General features: G+C 42.2%; 1 protein-coding gene across 1 annotated transcript in view; it reads right to left on the bottom strand.

Annotated features, from left to right (window-relative positions):
• NECAB1 (N-terminal EF-hand calcium binding protein 1) overlaps positions 1-22,113 on the bottom strand; it is a 281,474-nt gene that overhangs the window by 29,603 nt on the left and 229,758 nt on the right. Inside the window, exons 7-9 of the mRNA XM_040354611.1 lie at positions 15,564-15,676; positions 12,436-12,512; positions 10,753-10,806 (exon numbers count right to left, since the gene is read on the bottom strand). Coding sequence (XP_040210545.1) covers positions 10,753-10,806; positions 12,436-12,512; positions 15,564-15,676 — 244 coding nt within the window. The remainder of the gene's footprint in view (positions 1-10,752; positions 10,807-12,435; positions 12,513-15,563; positions 15,677-22,113) is intronic.

Below are 22,113 nucleotides of genomic sequence, written 5' to 3'. Positions count from 1 at the left end.
CAGAGAATCCGATCGTGTGAACACAGCATGAGTGTTCTGTCACCTGAAGCAAAACGTCTGTCGCTCAAAAAAGTACAGAAGCTTATTTTTTCGGCAGATTACAGGCATTTTACTGCTTTTACATTGGTGACCTTTTAACCTTGAAACTGCCTGTACAAAAATGCTACAAAACTCTGCAAAAACACCCAAAAAGCGCCTGTAAAATAGCAACGCCTAGATATAAACAGAGCCTCACAATCACTTTAAGTTCAGTAAAGTATTAAGCACAACTGCATTCTTAGATTTGGGTGAAAAATATTTTGACATTTGAACAGTAATATATTTAAGGAACAAAAGCATCAAAGGTGAAGTAGAGAGAGGCAGCTGGAACACAAGTTCTGAAAAGGTCACAGATCTCCTGCTACTTTTTATTCTCCCGAGGGTTTATATTTTACATCTAATGGTCTTGGCTATTCATTCATACTACACAAAGGCCACTGCAGGAAAATCAGACAATGTTTTCATTTAAACAATAATTCTTTCTGCAGGCTCTTGATCACACACACAGTATGGTATTCTATATTGAAAAAATATTTACAAAAGGTTAGTATTTAATCATGGTTATAGATAGATGTACATACAATATATCTATACACACTTTATTGCACATGAACTTTAATGGCATCACAGTCTTAGTCCTTAGGCCCCTTTCACATGGGGCGGATCAGTAATGATCCGCCCCGTGAACCTCCGCTTGCTCAGCGGGGATCGCTCTGTTGATCCCCTCTGAGCCGGCGGATGACAGGGCGGTCCCCGCACACTGTGCAGGGACCGCCCTGTCTTTCTCCGCTCTCCCCGTTGGTCCGTGTTCACCCGATCCGATCCCCCAAACGGATGGAAAAGTAGGTTTTTCCTCCGTCACACTTTGGCGGATCGGAGCGGGCATGCCATCGCTGACATCCGTGGCTCCATAGAGGAGCACGGAGCGCCCGTTCAGGTACGCCTAAAAAACTGGCAGGCGGATCTGAACGGGCCGCCCGTGTAAAAGAGCCCTTAGGGTTCAATATTGAGTTGGCCCACCCTTTGCAGCTATAATAGCTTCAACTCGTCTGGGAAGGCTGTGGGAGCCAATGGCTGCGCTGCTATCCATCTACCCATTTAAGAGCTAAGACAACGGGCAGATGGGAAGAGCGTGTCTACTGCGTGGGAATTACGGGGCTCAAGTGAGTAAAACGGGGGGGGCGGTCAGTGACAGAAGTTTTTTCACCTTAATGCATTGAGTTATTTTGAGGGGACAACAAATTTACACTGATATATAAGCTGTACACTCACTACTTTACATTGTAGCAAATGGTAATTTCTTCAGTGTTGTCACATGAAAAGATATGATTAAATACTTACAAAAATATGAGGGGTGTACTCACTTTTGTGAGATATTGTATATTAGGGTTGTCCCGATACCACTTTTTTAGGACTGAGTACAAGTACCGATACTTTTTTTCAAGTAGTCGCCGATACCGAATACCGAAACTTTTTTTAAATGTGTCCCCAAATGCAGCCATGTCCCCCACATATGCAGCCATGTCCCCCCCAGCCATGTCCCTCACATATGCAGCCATGTCCCTCACATATGCAGCCATGTCCCTCACATATGCAGCCATGTCCCTCACATATGCAGCCATGTCCCTCTAGCCATGTCCCTCACATATGCAGCCATGTCCCTCACATATGCAGCCATGTCCCTCTAGCCATGTCCCTCACATATGCAGCCATGTCCCTCTAGCCATGTCCCTCACATATGCAGCCATGTCCCGAGTCCAGCCATGTCCCGAGTCCAGCCATGTCCCGAGTCCAGCCATGTCCCGAGTCCAGCCATGTCCCGAGTCCAGCCATGTCCCCCATACCTTTGCCGCCGCCGCATGGAGAAGATCACAGCATTCATTTGAATAGCTGTGATGTTCCCGCACGGCGTTTAACCCATGCGGCGGTGCGGTGCGATGCGGCGGCTTTCGATGCGGTGGCGGCAGCGGCGGGGGGGAAGTATTCTATTTAGGTATCGGGGGTATTTGCACGAGTACGAGTACTCCCGCAAATACTCGGTATCGGTCCCGATACCGATACTGGTATCGGTATCTGGACAACCCTACTGTATATCTAAAAAAAGATATACATCTATATAGAAAAATCCATCTATATGGATAGATATATATAGCTATATATATGATCCAAATAGAGTTAGTACAGACGGGAAAAAAGGAGAGCCAATAGTGTCAGCAGAGGATACATAGACAATTTGCAACAGGTACACATACATAAAAATAAAAAAAAGTTCTTTAGAAGACTAAGGGAAGGCTAGATCCCCTGTTAAAGTTTATTTCTGTAAGTGGAAGAAATGTCTGGGACACTGGATCTTCCAAATCTGGTGGCCGAATATCTGCTCTTTGTTTAAGTAAGGATTGGGTATGCAAAGAGGAAAGCACAAAAAGAGAACATAAAATTCTAAATACATTTTATTCAGACTCTTATATCATATAAATTTGGTTTTGAGGGTTCAAAATCTCTCCCTTTTTCTGGACTAGGTACAGTTGATCAAACCTGCGCTGGACTGATTCCTGGAGGGATCCTGAGGGTTAATTAATAAAATCACTCTAGATGTCAGTTAAGCCTAGATTTTTATTTGTTCCTATTTCACTGTTGCAGATTTTTCCTCACTCCCTGTATGGTAAATATTGTTAGCAGGACAGGACATGAAGAAAAAGCTTTTAAACTGAGCTCCAGCAGTAAAATCCCAACAGGAGCTCTGAGCCTTCCCCCCATAGAAAACATCATGTTTGACTTGCCATAGGGACGCACACACACAATTGGTGCATGCGTGACCAGGTACCGCCTCTATGACGCACCAATCGTAACTTCCGGTCCCGCTGGTTTGTGGCGTTAGCAAGGTGGAACGCACGCCACTACAAGCAGCAAGTCGGGACCTCTATCCATCTAAGACACGCGAGCAAGCCTCAGTGCCGGGTTCGGGGCACTTTTAAAAGTAAGAAGCCACTTGGCTATTTTATGTTACACTTTTTTATATTAAACAATATTACACTATATTGGCATCATCTTCGTTTTTGCATATACGTATGGGAGACTTCTGCTACTAAAGGAGAGAGGTGCAAGGATCCATCCAATTAAACAGGTTTAACCTGATACAGCGCATTTGACCTCTTTTTTTTTATATCAAAAAAGGGTCAACTTCATTTGGTAAGAGGCCATCTAACTATTGATCACTTTGGGTGTGCACATCAACAGTTGGTGAAGGTGGAATGCTATATTGTCCATTTGATTCAAATTGCACAGGAGTAATATATGGACTTTTTTGATGGACTGATTTCTGCATGCAGCACTATATTTCACTTTTAATTCTCATATACAGTTACTTTGTCTAGTTTTCTAGTGACTTACTCATTATTGGCTAATGAGTGGGTTTGTACACTGTTTTTGTGGACTATTTATATATCATTTTATTTATGTTTACACTAATATGAGGTTTTCTTATTTGTTTAGGAGCTGGTTAGTTTGAAAAATACATACACATAGCACAGCCCTCAAAATTTCCACTCGCCTACTAGCATTTGGCGAGTGGATTTAAGCTGGGGGCGAGTGATGACAGGGCTGCATGACCAATCTTCCTCCAATCTGTGCCTACACTACACAGAGTCCCGATGAGATTGGCGGCCGAAGAGGAAAGGTGCATGCTCGGGAAAAGTAGTCTGGTGAGCAGTACACAGGTGCTCTCCTTACAATTCTCATTAAGCCATGGGACCTAACAGTATGACCTCTCTGAGCCTGCCCCCCTCCCCCGGGTCCCGACCAATGTAGCTGGAGAGCAGAAAGTAATGAGTGAGGTGGAGGATTGCAAAAATTACCACTCCGGTGCAGCGCTCACTGAAAGTTGCCCTGACATGACAGCGGCAGCCTTCTAGTTTGTGCAGTTTTCTTCTCCTTGTGCTCTATGTAAGTTTAGCCTGAGCACTGTGAACAGACTGGTCTCAATGTGTGCTGTGCGCTGTCAGTGTGTGCTGTGCTATGGTGTCAATGGCTGTGCAGTTGTGTGGATCTCAGCGCTGGATTGTACTCCCTCCCGCTGTGCTGCAGCTCCTCTCCTCACTGCCAGCCTGAATAAAAGGGGGAAGTGGGGACATGCAAGCGTGGAGCCGCACACACAGGCTCCTGATGATGAGATGAATGGGAGAGAGAGAGAGAGGATGGATGGGAGTTGCAGAGGACACAGCAAGAGAATGGGGAAGAGACCCAGTTCTAGTGCCCTGTCCCTCTGGTCTTCCCCCAGTGCCCTGTGCCTCTGGTCTGCCCCCAGTGCCCTGTCCCTCTGGTCTGCCCCCAGTGCCCTGTCCCTCTGGTCTGCCCCCAGTGCCCTGTCCCATTTTGTTAAAGTTGTTGTTGGTAATATTTAATTTTGTAACTTGATTCTGCATAAAACATTGTCATTCCATGAGATAATCTACGAGGGTGTGTTTACGGGTGCAATTAGGCGCAGGACAGTGTATGAATTAGGTGGGGCAACTGGTGGCGAGTAACTCTTGAGGCCTGGCTAGTAGCTCAGGACTTGAAATTTTGAGCCCTGACATAGCACATACTATATTATATATCTATTCAAATATATTTAGCACTACTACTAGCGCCCCCCACCCCCACATTTAACAATATTTCTAATCAAGTTTGATTATTTGGGGAGCAGCTTATATTAATTTATTAAAAAAAAAAATTGGGGCGCGAGATACCCTTTTCTTTCACCTCCTGTCCTGTTACCCCATTATTCTTACAGCAAGCTCTCCATAGTGGATGTTATCTGTGGTAACTGTTCCGTCCTAATGCTGGGTTGTGAGGTCAAAACCCAGTGCTCTAACACAGCACATATAAGAACAACTATGGCCTCGTGCACAATGGGCATTTAGCTCTGGTGCATGAGGGTTAGGCCTCGTACACACGGCCGAGGAACTCGACGTGCCAAACACATCGAGTTCCTCGGCCAGTTCAGCCCTGAAGCCGCCGAGGAGCTCGGCGGGCCGAGAGCTCCCATAGTTCCTCGGCGGCTCCATCGGGCCGAAAGTGTACACACGACAGAGTTTCTCGGCAGAATCCGGCTCTGACCGAGTTTCTCGCCGAATTCTGCCGAGAAACTCTGTCGTGTGTACGAGGCCTCAGGCTTTTATGTATGGTGGAAACCTGTAAAAGTTTATGAGAGCTTAACAGTTGTTTTGCTTGGATGGGGCTGGATGGTGCACCGAGTGTTACTTACGTTTAGGGCAATATGTACCAAGGGACGAACACAAGCAGTCTTAGTAATTCCCCCTATGCTTTTTTAGCCCTTTCTCTATGTTTCTAACATTTTCTTCCACACCTTCTTAGTTCTTCTTATATATTGCAAGGTATAACTCTGTCTCTGAGTTGCATGTTATACACTTATTAATTTTATGTAACTTTCCAGTTGCTATTGAATGAAAAATATTAACAGATATATTCCCCCTTTGCTGTTGTTACATGCCCTGCATCTTTTACAATAAACAAAATAAATCCTTTCAAGTTTCATTGCCAAACCAATTACCTTGTACTTTTTCATTCCTATGACTTTAGGGTTGCACTGTCAGAAATGTATTTAGAATCTCATTCCCCTGCAGAATGTGCCAATGTATCTTCAAAATTGTATTAACCCTTTCAATCCCATCCCAAAGTCAGCAATGAAATTACTGGTTTTGCTTTTTCATTTGAACATCTTTCCTCTCTGTTTTTAGTAAGTCATCTCTCGCTTTCTTCTCATCTTTTTTAAAACCTTTCCTAATATTTCTGTTTCAGGGCTTTTTTTCAGGGTGAACTTGGTGAAACTCAGTTCCGCCACCTCTGGCTCAGACCCTTTGGTGCCTGCTCACCACAATCACTTGTAAACACAGAAGTCCGATTTTTGTGTTTACAAGTGACAGCTCTGCACTCTGTATGTAACCCACCCGAACTCTGCACTCTGTATGTAATGCAATCATGGTATTTAATTCCCCTTAAAGACCCTCCTACTGTTCGTGAAATTTGACAGACAACACCGAACCGATAGTGTGTACAGGGCATAAGAGGGCCTGTTAAACTCTGGTGCTCTTAAAGGAGTTGTAAAGGTTCATCTTTTATTTTCTAAATTGGTTCCTTTAAACTAGTGCATTCCCTTTCCTTATTAACAATATGGCGGTTTATGAATATGTTGCAGTCATAGAAACAGAAGGTTAAATTGTTGCATAAAAGAATTACCCAAATAGTTTTTGTGCTGCAATTAGCAAAAGAACGGTTACAAGGCTTTCCTCAATTGGGCACAGCCATTTCTAATACTTCCAAATCACCAAAAAAGTATTGCAACTACTATATCAAATCACAGTTAAAGGATTTCAGCCCATTTTGCTGGGATCTAAGATTTATGGGTATCGAGCAATAAAGAAAGATCGGAGGGGAGGAGATATTGCAAGACAAAAGCATATTGTGCTAGTATGCATCGCATGCTAACATATTATGAAATACTTGCCTTAGAACGAAGCTTTCGCAGTGCGCCCGGTCACCGCTGAGGGAGCTGACATATTCCCATTTCTACCGGGATTGCTGGCTCCAGTGCTGTGAGCAGGGATGGACTGGCCATCGGGACTACCGGGAGATTCCCGGTGGGCCGATGGCTCAGTGGGCCAGTCATATGTCTGTGGCGATCTATCCCGTCAATCGCCGACAGCTGGCGCTTAACGGATAGATTGAGATTTAGCCACTTGGCCAGCATGCTGAGTAGCGCAGGCAGGAAGCGCGTGGAATGAGTTCAGTGTCTCATCATATGTCTCGCTGCGGCTGCTCCCCGCCACCCCGGCGGCCCCTCCTCTCTTCTCGTTCATCCCCATTTGCTTGTGACATCATCTGGAATGGACAAGAAGAGAGGAGGAGCTGCCGGGGGACAGGCAGCAGCCGCAGCGAGATATGTGATGAGACACTAAACTTATTACATACGCTTCCTGCCTGCACTACTCTGCACGCTACTCTGCATTGGCATGAGTGGAGCGAGGCGAGCAGAGGAACGGAGAAAGCAGCCAGCTGCTGTGGCTATCAAGCTGGATTGCGAGTTGGACTAGGAGATGGTCGGCCGTTCTTTTTCCATTTACCACTTTACCACTACAATCGCCCCAAATATCTCTCTGTCCACCAGCGGAGCCTTCGGCCAGCCTATTCACCCCACTCCTACTGACATCATGATGAATGAATCTCAGTGTCGCAATCAAACTTAGCCCACAGCTGACTGTATATTTTCTTGTTGATTTGATCTCATTCAATCATGAGCCAACGATGATTTAACACAATATTACTTGTGACGTTGCAATCAAACACAGCAGACTGGTACCAGAAGGACTAACACCATCATAATTTACTGGAAATCTACTTGGGACATAAAATAAATATATTTTCACAATATCCAGTACTACAGTTGGCCCTCTGAACAGATTTACTCATTATACCAGTGTGTAACCTTGGTTGAGTTGATGGTTGATACGGCCCATGCGATACACCACACACGTTCGAATGCGTCTTTTCAACCTCATCCAGGTAACCCCAATACCATACGGTTCCACCACCCCGCTTCCCTCCCCTCACCCCAAACTTGGTCCAGCCTCTTGTGAGTAGCACCCATTCGGCCTCTACTAAGGGAGTCCTTACTGATTGTATGTTGATTCATATAGATTCTATCCTTAGAGGATTAAATTATGCCTTTCATTTATAAGGGATACTCATAACACATGGCTGAACCACACGTCCGGACTAGTGTTTTTTGTTTTATGTCTAGTCATTTATGTGTTCTGTTTGTCAATCATGTCCTTAGCCATTATTTTCAATTTTTGATACTATTTTTCATAGTGGTTATCCATAACTGCACTTTTATCTTCTATATATTAACTTTTTGATATTGGAATAAATACTAAATTTTGGATTATTCCCATCTTGATCATTATTTTGTTGCCAAAGTAACCTCTTTAGCCTCTCTAACCACAGGCTACCCCTCCCCCTTTTCTGTTCAATATCTCCTAAACCTTGCAGGTTTAGGAAATATTTTTTTTTTTTACCTACAGGTAAGCCTTATTATAGGCTTACCGGCAGGTACAAATCACCAAGCGGGCAATATAATTGCTTTAAGATATATTTGTATAATCATTGTAACCTGCTTATAAATAAAGTTTCTATGGGGCAGATTCACGTAGAAATCTGTTACGCTGCGGCGGCCTAACGTATCCCATTTACGTTACACCGCCGCAGGTTTACAGCGTAAGTGCCTGATTCACAAAGCACTTACCTGTAAACTTGCGGCGGCGTAGCGTAAATCTGCTTGGCGCAAGCCCGCCTAATTCAAATGGGGTGGGCACCATTTAAATTAGGCGCGTTCCCACTCCGAACGTACTGCGCATGCTCCGTCCCTAACATTTCCCGACGTGCATTGCGCTAAATGACGTCGCAAGGACATCATTGGTTTCGACGTTAACGTAAATGGCGTCCAGCGCCATTCACGGATGACTTACGCAAACGACGTGAAATTTTAAATTTCGACGCGGGAACGACGGCCATACTTAAAATTGGCTAGGCGACCTAAAGGGCACCCTTAGTTTTACACCGCGTATCTCTACGGAAACTACGTAAATTTAGAGCGACGGGCAAAGCGGACGTCCGTGAATCGGCGTAACTAGTCATTTGCATATTATACGCTGACCGCAATGGAATCGCCACCTAGCGCCCGGCCTAGAATTGCAGCCTAAGAGGGGTAACTTTCCGCCGGAAAAAGGCGAATGCAAACGACGTAAAAAAAATGCGCCGGGCGGTCGTTCGTTTCTGAATCGGCATAACTCCTCATTTGCATATTCGACGCGTAAAAGATACAGAAGCGCCACCTAGCGGCCGGCCTGGAATTGCAGCCGAAGATCCGACGGTGTAACACAATTACACCTGTCGGATCTTAGGGCTATCTATGCGTAACTGATTCTATGAATCAGACGCATAGATACGACAATTGTATCTCAGAGATATGACGGTGTATCAGGAGATACGCCGTCGTATCTCTTTTGTGAATCTGGCCCTATGTTTTTAACTACTTTAATGTCCATGTCTGTGAGCATTCAATATATCTCTCCTAAAACAAAACAAGCTCACCAACTATTGACAATTTTCTATTGAATGATACATTTTCAGCACAGAGCCAGTGTACTGGGATGAATGACTTCCGTGCAGTATTTGGAAGTCACATCATCCCCTTCGGCCAATCAAGAGGCCGAAAATCCAACATCCAGTAGAAGCCTGGGGAGAAGATGGCATTGCCCAGTGTGGAAGCCAACAGTTGCATCGCCGGAATGGAGGTGAGTATCATGAGGAGTGTAGTTGTGCTTTAAGGAATAACAGTAACTGACAAATAGGAGTAAGAAGAAGGAAGTGGAAGAGAGATCTTTGTTTTGATTTGGGCTCATTCACATTTTGGTTGTTGCATAGATGTTTTAGGGGTACAAACCATCTGAAGCTTTATTTCTGTGTGAGGCTTTGTTGGGGACGTTTCCTATCACTTTCTGTCCTAGTTACAATGCTGTCATCTGAACAATAAGTGGGGAAATTCCACCTGGTGTCCCCCCACAGTTCCAGGGACAAAAGCAAAAATAAAAAGCTGACAATGGTTTTGGCCTTCAATATTCTGCTAGAATGCATTTGTCCAAACTTTGTCCTTCTTGTCAACAGAAGAGGAAGTAAAGGAAATCACCCCAACTGACCATATACAACAGTAAAAAGTGGCAGAGATCCTAACCCCTTCTCTAGCCATAACTGCAACATTATGTTTTGGCTGCAGATACACTTTATTATTTTTTTAAGGTGAACTTGGTTTTTAAATGCTTATTTATTTTCAGGAAAAATGTGCATTAATTGTTTCTTTTTTTTTTTTTTTTACAGGAACCTGCAATAAGTGGATCGAGGGTTCAATGTCAGGCTCCTGCCAACACCTTCCTCCAGCTCTCTATCCATACCTCTCTATGGGCTGTAGGTTGCAGAGATTGAGGAAGTGTCAATGGACTATGAGTACTCTGATTATTGTACTCCTCTGAGAACTACAAGTCAATCTGCCACTGTGGAAGATGAGACTTGTAGTTCATTCATTCACAGATCTCTGTGAATGAATGATGGAGCTGTGCAGACACAGCTCCACAGTACCATGCAAAATCGAAAAGTGACAATTTCTGTTGCGCAGAAGAATTCCTGCACATTCTCACAGGGTGGGGGGCATGTGCACCATATTACATGTTACACAGTAAATAGGGGGTCTTGAAAAATGTGAAATTAACCTTTAAATTACAAATGTGTTTCACAATAAACAGATACTCAATTTCAGATAGAACATAAATTGTGGTAAAATCAATTCTAAAAAAAAAACTTTATGATGCTTATTTATAGATCATTTTGATGTACAGCTAGCTGTGGCTCGGAGGTCATGGCTCTAGATATCCGTCTGAAGTCCATGCTTTTTTCAGACAATTATTATAAAATATTCACACTTTTACAGCATATTCTAACCATCTCATGTTTTAGATTTGCAATAAAATGAAAAACAACTTGTAAAATACTTTAGTTAAAATAAAAATGTAAAACGTGCTGTCGATTCTTGCAAAGGCTACACTCATGGGCTTTTACTGAGGATGGTTTAGCACTTAGCCTGGAAAACAATCAATTACTTACAGATTTTGTGCTGCCGTCTAAGATCTCTTCCTCCAGGGGCTCCAGCTTTAGGTCCTTTACAAAAACAAGAATAGTGCAGAATAATTATCATTTTATTAGAGGATCATGAGAAGAATTGAGTTTAGAGTTTAGAATTTTTAAAGTAGTATTAAACCCTCAGTGGGTTTTAGCCTACCATATTGACCACAATGAAATAAACATTCCCAACTATTTGTTAAAGTTCTTACCCCAGTGCTTGCTGTTTAACAACTTTCAATACTTCTGGCTCCTGCTCTACCAGTGCTGCCTTCATAAACTTCTAGGCCGGGATTCAGAAAGGACTTACGACGACATATCTCCAGATACGCTGTCGTAAGTCCAAATGTGCGCCGTCGTATCTTTACGCGTATTCTGGAAACCAGATACGCCTGAATTTGGCCAAGATATGACCGACGTAAGTCTCCTACGCCGTTGTATCTTGGGTGCATATTTACGCTGGCCGCAAAGGGCGATTCCGTAGATTTACGCGTCGAATATGCAAATGACCTAGATACGCCGATTCACAAACGTACTTGCGGTTTAATATCACTTCAAATGGATCTTATGAACCTAGGTGATTTTCATTGGATGTTGTATGATTATAGTGCTAAGCCTATAGGATAACTATTTTCAAGCAGTTCTAACATCCAATGCTTATCTATAGAATTTGTCTTTGTGTACAACATTTATATGCTTCTATACGTATTCACATGCTACTACAGTGTCCACACAGATAAAATGCCTATTTATATGGCTTTGTTGGAGCCTTCTTTGGCCCCAGCAATTCATCCATGTCATAGTATAGATAGTATTAATAGTCACATTCAGTTGAACTTGTTTGGTATTATGGACAATGTTTTACCACTCATTCAAGTGGTTTTCCCAGGATGAATAGCAACATGTCTTACTGTTAGCCGTATGAGCTTTATTTGGCTGAAATTCTCCGTTATCAATTTATGTTGATTACTTCATTCACTGGTGAAGATTGCAGGAGTATGATGTAGAAGAGACATTGGTGTTGGGATTTTGACACATTGGACTTTTTGATATAATCTTTTTTTTATTTATTTACTTTTTTTTTTTTATATTTTCCTATTTGGTATTTTGCCACTGTTTTGTATATATATGTGAGCGCCATTCCATTAAATCCATGCTGTTTATTACTTATGATACCTTTATCGCAGTCAAATTGTTGAATTTAATCCCTTACCATTTCCTCAAATACTTTACATACTATTAATGTTAGGCTGGCTGGTCTGTAGTTTCCTGTAGATATCTTGACCCCTTTTTGAATATTGGTACATCATTTGTGCTACATAAATCAGTTGGTACCATTCCAATCAGTAAGATGTGTAAGTCATCTGGTTCTAGCAATTTACCTCTTTTGCTATTGATATATTTGAAGAATTTTGGAGGGTTTGTTTTACTTACAGTAGCAATACGCTTTGCATATTCTTTTTCAGCGTACCTGGTTGTTCTCTTGCCTCTCTTGCTGCATTTCTTGTAAATCCAAATATCAATTTTATCTTTGCATTTAGCTGTTTCCCTAGAATTTAGCCCTAAGTATTAGCATCTAAAACACACCTAATGTTAGCTTTTTTAGCTCAATATTAACAAGGAAGACTGGCTCTTGCAAAGAAAATAAATAAAGACAAATTTCAATACCTTCTTTTCCAGCCTATCAATTAGTTTCTGAAGTCTGTTTATCTGGGTCATCCACTGGTTGTCTTCGTCTAACAAGCCTACAGGAAGAATAAATAAATAATCGAATGGAAAATAGTCAGGATTTCTATCTTAAGCAGGCAGGAATGGCTGTTCAGCGCAAAGAGGCCCTGCAGGAAAACTCTTTAAATGCTGTCACGATTCAGTACATATCTCTGTGTTCAACATTTGTTTAGTCATTAGGATTTATTACATAACAGACCTAAATGGTGGAACAGTGTTTAGTAATATTAGTGGAAGTACTGCAAATGCATGTGCTCCAGGTCTCTGAGGCTCAGTGAAGGCTGGCATGCAATCTCTCGAAGTATGTATGTACTTCCTGTGCTTGTCGAGGGTTCTGATCGTTCTCATTCATAGCACAAAGGAATAGCAAGATAACATTTCCAGGAAACTCAAACATGTCTTCAGGATAATGACATCTCACTGTCCCAATGTTGGAATGCAGTGCCAGGCTAGCAGAATATTGGTATACTCCTTCATGATAATAGACTGTCTACAAATGTCCTAGTGCCGATTTGTTTTATAGGACAAAAGGGTCCCAACAAAATTGCCCTGTGATGTCTGTTGCTTTATGCAGATAAAGGACAAGATTATTACTATACCAAGTGTGTTGGTGAAGATCCTTATTTTCCTATGATTGCATAGTGGTTTCATCCACCAATTCACTAGAGCACCCTATATGAACTGTGGGTAAGCCTGTAGGAAAAAGTGCAATTGATACAATATAAGGATTTGTGACACATGATAAATTCTTAGTGGCCTTCGGCTGACATGGTAAAAACAGCCTCAGCTCGATTCATAAAAAGCCACCCCCCAACAATGCACGAACAGGCTCCTCCCAATGTGTTTCATGATAGAACACGTCTTTAGGGGATGTGTTCTATCACAAAATACTTGGGCCTGTTGCTGAATTGTTGATTTATGTGAATGTCTGTTTTATCAACACCTTTGTGAGTAACTTACTTTTTAATAAGACCCGCACTTTAAATGCTACTGGGCCATTGATTATATTTATTATTCTTTTGAGTGATACATGCACCTTTGAATGGTGTTATACTTAATGGCCCAGATTCAGGTAGATCCGAGCAATATTTGCGTGGGCAAAGAGCAAATATTTTTCTCTGCGCCCACGCAAATATTGCGTTTTGCCCGCGATTCACGGAGCAGTTGCTCCGTAAATTGCGCGGGCGATATGCTAAACAGCCGGGCGTAAGGCTGCCTAATGTAAATGATCCCGCCGGGGGCGGGAATCATTTAAATTAGGCGCGCTCCCGCGCCGAGCGAACAGCGCATGCTCCGTCGGGAAACTTTCCCGACGTGCATTGCGGCAAATGACGTCGCAAGGACGTCATTTGCTTCTAAGTGAACGTGAATGGCGTCCAGCGCCATTCACGGTTCACTTACGTAAACGACGTGAAATTTAAATTTCACGAGCGGGAAGCGCAGCTATACTTTAGCATTGGTTGCCCCTGCTATTAGCAGGAGCAGCCTTATGCTAAAGTCGCCGTACGGAAACTCCGTACCTTGCGTGCGCAGGGCCCGCGCAACTTTTGTGAATCGGTGGTAGTATGCAATTTGCATACTATACACAGATCACAATGGCCGCGCCACCTAGCGGCCAACGCAAGAATGCAGCCAAAGATATGAAGGCATAAGGAGTCTTATGCCTGTCATATCTTAGGCTGCAGTCGGTGTAACGAGGTTCCTGAATCAGGAGCACTCGTTACACCGGAGCAAGTAAGCACTTGCGCCGCGCAACCTATGGTTGCGCGGGCGCAAGTGCTTCTTGAATCTGGCCCAATCTGTGGAGCCACTGTGTGAGTCGCCTGGTTTTGAAATAAGGCAGTGGCTGCTGTGGAGCCAGGTAATTGCTTCTGTGACTGGGGGGGGAACCTTTCCTTATGCATGTGAATCACACAAAAACACACAGTGTGTTACTATGCAATTCATGGTGTGAACCATACCTAAAACCTTAGCTAAATTAGAAAAATAGATTTAAACTAAATTTAATTTCACTCACACATATGCATGGTTGCTTATATTGCATTGTTGTATTTACTATTATAACATATTTATTTTTTATGTTGGGCATTTATGTCTTAGGCCTATTCATGTTTGCGTAGCAGGAACTCACGTTTCCGCTCACGATTTTGTGGGGGTGATTCTTATGTGAATCCATGTGTCACACACAGGGCAGCCCATTCACTTCAATGGGTTGCTTTATGCACGTTTGTTGCCCGAAAGAAGCTCCTGCTCCTTTTTGGGTGACAAGCTTCTCACAAATTTTAAAGGTACCTTTTGTGACAATTGCAGAATGATTCCGTCACATGATGATTGCTTTAAAATCACACCGCATTTGGGGTGCTATTTAGAATGAATGCTGAATACACGTGGTGCATTTTGCAACAATTTGAATTTGCTTTTTTGAATTTATTTTCTCAATTCTTTTTAAAATCATATCCAATGAAATTTTGATCATCTCTTTGTTACATCTATAATACGCAAGTTAATGACTACAGCATATTACACGTATATATTATAATATTTTATATATACTTTGATAATGTATTTATATATATATGTATATCTCTTTGAATTCATGTAAATTACTATATGTAATTTTTTGTTTAGGTGAACTGCATGTCCTTCTCTAAACACCCCTGAAGAAGGTTATTCCGAAACGCGTAGGGTGTAAAGAAGGTTTTTCATGTATTTGCTTATATGGTGACCTCTATTGGAACTATATATTTTAAATTCAATATTTCATTTTGATAACTATGTTTAATTGTGAATAAAAACTTTTTTATTTCAATATCCTGTATATTTGAAATCAATACAACTAGTGCCTAAAAAGTCCACCCAGGGGAAACCCTTCTTTTATCAATTTGAATTTGCAGGCAGATTTGTGGTAATTATGCCCATGATTTTAAATAGCTAAGTATGAATGCAGCCTTAATGTGAAAACCTTAACTGTATTTTATAATTACAAAATAATAACCATATGAAGGGAGCCATTTAAATTTTGTATATAATACATTTTTATAATGTTTATTAAAGAAAAAAATAAATACCAATATTGAACTGAGGGCTGTTAGGTGAAAAACTGTTATTTCTCTGAAGTCTTCGATTGGATCGTTTTCCTGACCATGGGATTGAAAGTACATGTGGCTTTGTAGGTCCTTGCCTGCAAATAAACAGATTTAACAAGTTGAACTCAGAGACAAAAAAAAAAGGGGGAACATTGTTTTGAAGGAAGGTTTTGAACCAATGCTTTTCTGTACTAACCATCGGTTTGGACCCATCGGTCAGCGGTCCATCGGTTCGATTTTGAAGCATGTTTTAAAATTTTGGACCGAAGGAAAACAGACCGATGGGCTATACACACCGTTGGTTTGGACCGATGAAACTGAACCTCGGTCCATTCTCATCGGTTTGGAACGACCGTGTGTACGTGGCCTTACACACTGCAAGAGAAGTTGCTCCAAAGCTTAGTAAATGAGCAGAAGCTGTGCTGACTTTCATCATCCAATCATGTGCAAGCAAAAATGCTTTTTTTCTTCTTGCATGTGATTGGGTATTCTTTGCAAAGTGAAGCTTTACCTAATTTACTAAGCTCTGAAACAACTGCCCTTGCAGAGTGCAATTGGCCCCTAATAAATCAACCCCACTATGTGCTAAACAGTGTCATGTCCCTCTTTATAATTTCAGAAACTTAGGAGGTATAACTCTAACTTCTTGTGATGTGACCAAAAAAGGAAATTTTATTATTTCAGCCATAACGCATTTACATCACACACACCTGAATCTGCCAGTGTTTTTCTAACATTAAAACCACATGAAATAAGTATAGCATTTGTGGCTTGGTTACACTACCTGTGGTGACCTGTGTTTTTCTGGATAAATGCATGTCACTACTAGGGCACCTAGAAAACAATTGTTTTCTATGGGTCCTGTTTACACCACAATGCCGGCGCATGTCTGCATTTTTCTGCACAGTATTGGATGTCACCGCATAGAACTGGATGGCACCAGGTGTCACCAAACTGTAGCACAGTACACCACACTGCTGTGCAAAGAAATGATTGAAGAGACACTTCGAAGTTAGAAAAAAAAAGTAAGCAGTGAGGTGCGCTAAAGCATGGATTGCACTGACACTAGTTTGCTGGGTCCATATGATCATACTGGATCTGCTAATACCCTCTGTAAAACATTTACTGCTACAGGGTGGCCTCTCTGTGCAGAATCACACACACATATATATATATATATATATATATATATATATATATATATATATATATACGTGATTCTGTACTTCCCTGTTTCGGGTGCGAGTACGCACCAGCAGTGGCTCGCTACTGCTGTGATTTTACACAGCGGGAGCTGATCAGTGGGTCCTGCAGACCTGATGTCCGCCGGGACCTGCCGATCGTTCGGTACTCTGAGGCCCGTACACACGGTCGGTTTAGTCCGATGAGAATGGACCGAAGTTCAGTTTCATCGGACCAAACCGACCGTGTGTATAGGCCATCGGTCTGTTTTCCTTCGGTCAAAATTTTTTAAATATGCTTCAAAACCGAACCGATGGACCGCTGCCCCATCGAACCAAACCGATGGTTAGTACAGAAAAGCATCGGTTTGAAACCCGCGCATGCTCAGAATCAAGTCGACGCATGCTTGGAAGCATTGAACTTCGTTTTATTCAGCACGTCGTGTGTTTTACGTCACTGCGTTCTGACACGATCGGATTTTGGACTGACGGTGTGTACACATATCAGGCCGTACGGCCACTTCAGAGGTGAACCGATGAAAACGGTCCGACGGACCAGTCACATCGGTTTGGTCCGACCGTGTGTACAAGGCCTGAGAGAACTCTAACAGAATGACAGTCTGCCTATGTAAACAAGGCAGACTGTCATACGGTGAGAACAGAAGACATGAATCCTGTGTTCCTGTGAAGCAGAAACACAGATCCATGTCTTCAAGTAGTAAAAGCACCTCCCCCACAGTTATTCCCTATTGCCCTTCCTAGGCACACATTTGACCCTTTGATTGCCCCTGATGCTAACCCCCTCCATGCCAGAGTCATTAGTACAGACACTGTAACTTTTGCGCAAACCAATCAATATACGCTTATTGGGATTTTTTTTACCAAAAATATGTAGTAGAATACATATTGGCTTAAATTGATGAAGAAATTTGATTTTTTTATTCGATGTGTTTTAGAGCAGAAAGTAAAAAAAAATTATATATTTTTTCAAAATTATCAGTCGTTCTTTGTTTCTATAGCAAAAAATAAAAACTGCAGATGTGATCAAATACCACCAAAAGAAAGTACTATTTGTGGGAAAAAAAGGAATACATTTTATTTGGGTACAGTGTCGCATTACCGCGCAATTGTCAGTTAAAGCAACTCAGTGCCGTATTGCAAAACATGGCCTGGTCAGGAAGGGGGGTAAACCTTCCGGAAGCTGAAGTGGTTAATAATAAATGTATTTTCAAGCTACAAAGCCACAACTTCCCCAGTATGTATTTGATATTTGTATCATTTTAATACAGTATTTTTACTTATTTTTTTGGATGATTAGGAGCAGCACGCTCTGGAATACATAGCAGCACCTGCTGGTGACCCAAAATCTATCATTTACAATGAAGTGCTAGTGACATTAGCATACATGATTGCTTTTAATCAGACTGAAACATTTTGTTGTCATTTACTTAATTGCAAATCTCTTAGCTTTCAGTGTGCTGATGTCTTAAGATAAAAAGATTAGAGTATTGGTGACATTTTATAGGACGTGGTGGAGTACACAGTGCTCTGTGCATGTACAATAATACCACCTATTTATATTACTGCTCTATTTTATCACAAAGCATAGGATTTTTGATAACTGTGCTCAGTCAGTACATATAAAGTTACTATTCAGGTCATTTACTTAAACTTATACCTTATTCCCCAATCCCCATACTGGAATTCATCCTCTTATTGGTGGTGTAATGTAAAAGGTATATGACATTAGAGCATCGAAGTGAAGACATAAGAGCTTAAAGGGTCTGTAAAGGAAATAGTTTTTTTATCTTAATCGCTTTCTTTACCTTAATGCAGTGCTGTTTTCATGTCCTCACTGTTCATTTTTGCTCTCAAGTTGCTGTAATTCTTCTCTGATCTACACACTTCCTGCTTGTCTGTTTCCTGATGACCACAGTACTGGCTTTCTCTCTGTGGTCACTAATCAAGGAGGTGTGATTACTGTGCGTCTAAAACCCCTCAGTACCAATCAGTTTCGTTTTACAAACCATCACTGCCCTGTATTTGCTCTGTGGCTCTGTACATCACAGAAGCAGGAAACAACATGCAAAAATGAAACTAGAAACTGCAGGTACATTATATGATTGATTTTTATCTATTTTTAATCATTTTTAAAAGGAATCAGTTAACTATTATGTCTCTATACCCTGTAAACAGTCATTTCAGCAAAAAAAAAAAAATTCCTTTACAACTCCTTTAAGTTCAGGTAAAACAATCTTTAGCAATTAGTTACATTGGCCCAACTGGGATCAATATAAATATGTATGTGCCATACCTGTTAGATCCCCTGCAAACTGTAGTAGGCAGCACTATTACAGTGATTACCACTAGTTTCTGGGTCCTGTGCCAAACAGTTGTCCTGCTGCACTGTGAGCACAGGAGGTCGCTTGCAGCAGCCACTCGGCACAGGATTCGGAAGCTATTATCAATTACTATAAGAGGTCTATTGAAGCAGATGAGAGGACACCCAAAGGTGGCGTGAAGGGCACTGAGGTGTTTTAGTGAAGTGTTATGGTTTATGGCAGGGCTCAGCAACCTTTTTCCACTTAGGGGCCGGAAGCAATGTATGTGAATGCATGGAGGGCCGCATTCACCTGATAATAAATGAAGATAATAAGAATCCTAACATGGTAATTATAACAGTACCGGTATGCCTCACTTTAAAGCGGAGGTCCGCCTAAAAATTTGTTTTTAAAAGCCAGCAGCTACAAATACTGTAGCTGCTGACTTTTAATAAATGGACACTTACCTGTCCAGCGTGCCCACGATGTCTGCAGCCGAGGCCGATAAATTGCTCGGGTCTCGGCTGCCCCCGCCGCCATCCTCGGTGAGGGAACCAGGAAATGAAACCTTGCGGCTTCACTTCCTGGTTCCCTACTGCTGCGCCTCCTCACTGGCCCCGCTATCTTTTCAGGGGTCAGTAGTGGATAATGCATAGAATACAGGTGGCCTGAAGTATGTAACATACAGAGTGCAGGGGTCAGGAGTGAGTAACGTGCATAATTCAGGGGTCAGGAGTGGGTTCCGTGCATAATTCAGGGGTCAGGAGGGGGTAATGCATAGAATACAGGTGGCCCGAAGTATGTAACATACAGAGTGCAGGGGTCAGGAGGGGGTAACAAAGGCAGCAAATGGGGGTATACAAAAGTTATTCCCTGTGTCGAATTTGATGGCCAAAAATGACCAATACCATTGAAGGGGGCTGCTTGCAACCATGTACATTGAATGTAGATGCAGCAAGGTAGCATGCAGTTTTTTAGGGATTAAATCAGGAGGCAATTTATTGCTTCCCCACTGCCTACCAATCTTCAGTGAACAACACAAGCATTCACTAATACATGACAATAATGCTCCCCCTGAGACGTGTCACTCCAACCATGTGGTTACTGTGGTAACAAATGCAAAAAAATTCCGCGATATTTACTGTAGAATAGTAAGCAGCTACAAAAAAAACAATAGACAAATGGTGTGAACAAAACAACATATAAAATGTAGCGCTAGACAAATAAAAATACACCAAGTGACGTGAACACCGTGTTCAACAATGTATGAAAATAATCGATGGACATGTGTCTGTGTAAACACGTGAAAAGTCTATAATATACAAAAAAGATTGGGAAGTTGCAAACAGTCTAATATTAATAAAAGTGCTGGTGCTTCCACAATCCAAATGAAACAGATGAAGTGAAAATGGCCACCACCAACATAGGAGAGGCTTACCGGAAACAATGAACCCCAGGGTCAACTGGGCATGGTATAAACCACTGTAAAAACCAGATCCTATGCTGCAGTTCCCACACAACATCTTACACACCAAACCACTGTACCAAGGGTATGTTGATAATGGGTGCATATGGGCAATGACCCAACAGATGTCGAGCAACGGAACCAGATGGGGTATAATTAAGAAAAAAGAGAAGGGCACATAGCGTAATACTCTTCCCTGGCACTGCAGCCTTATCTCTTAGGATCTGTTTTTTTACAGTGGTTTATACCACGCCCAGTTGACCCTTTGAATGCACGTTCTTTAGGGTTCACTGTTTCCGGTAAGCCTCTCCTATGTTGGTGGTGGCCATTTTCACTTCATCTGTTTCATTTGGATTGTGGGAGCACAAGCACTTTTATTCATATTGGACTTTTTTGTATATTAGAGACTTTTCACATGTTTACACAGACACATGTCCATCGATTATTTTCATACATTGTTGAACATGTGTTCATTTGTCTAGCGCTACATTTTATATGTCGGCATGTGGTTACTGCGGCAGCATTTAGCCCTGGTTCACACTGGGCTGCGGGAGTGAAGCCGTGCGAGTTCAGCTGGCAGTCCCGATTTCGGCCGCGATTTAAGGTTTCTGCACAGATGTCTATGTAAATCGCGGCCCGAAATCGCAAAAAGTAGTACAAGAACTACTTTTTGAAATCGGTGCAGCGCCGCAGATGCGGCGTCGCACCGATTAGGACGGCGCCATTGCCGACAATTGGAGGCATTTGAGATGCGATTTCACATGTGAAATCGCATCTCAAATCGAATGAAATCGCACCCAGTGTGAACCTGGGCTTAATGCTGTATATCAACATAATAGAAAGTACTGCATGGAAAATAATTTTACTCTGGGCATAATTAATACCCACAATCTTTTAGACATGGAAGAGAGCAGTATGCGATATGGCCAACCTTATGCTCACAGCATGCCCCCCCCCCCCCCCCCCAATCACCCGACTTCTCATGCACTCGGTCCTGTCTGCTTCTTCTATCTGGGGTCATTGTGCACTGCTTCTCCTGGGGGGATCCTCCGGTGCTGGGAGGCGGCGGACTGGCCAGAAGTTCAGCTCCTCTCCGCTCCTTCCTCCCGGGCACTAAGTTGGACAGCCAGGAGCAGAAAGCAAACTATTTAACCACCTTTGGAAGTAATCTGTAGCCGCATGTCCAGACAATTACATTAAAGTCCCGGTCTCTTCTATATCAATATGCCGGCTGGGGATAATGTAATAGTCTGGACATTTGGCTGCAGATTACTCCCGAAGGTGGTTAAATAGTTTGCTTTCTGTTTTCTCCCGCACACACTAATGCTGCATACACACCATCACTTTATGTGATGAAAAAAAACGAAATTTTCTGTGAAGTAAAACATGACGTTTTTGAAACTTCAATTTTCAAAGACGAAGTTGCCTACACACCATCGTTTTTCTCACAATGTTCTAGCAAAGCGAGGTTACGTTCTCACCACTTTTTACATTGAAGCTTGCTTCATAAGTAGCTTCTGGGCATGCGCGGGTGAAAAAACGTTGTTTTAAATTACGTTTTTTGC

Source organism: Rana temporaria, chromosome 5 (genome assembly GCF_905171775.1).
Source record: "Rana temporaria chromosome 5, aRanTem1.1, whole genome shotgun sequence".
Lineage (NCBI taxonomy): Eukaryota > Metazoa > Chordata > Amphibia > Anura > Ranidae > Rana > Rana temporaria.
Note: the sequence above shows the minus strand (reverse complement) of the source record. Positions and strands in the feature narration are given on the sequence as shown.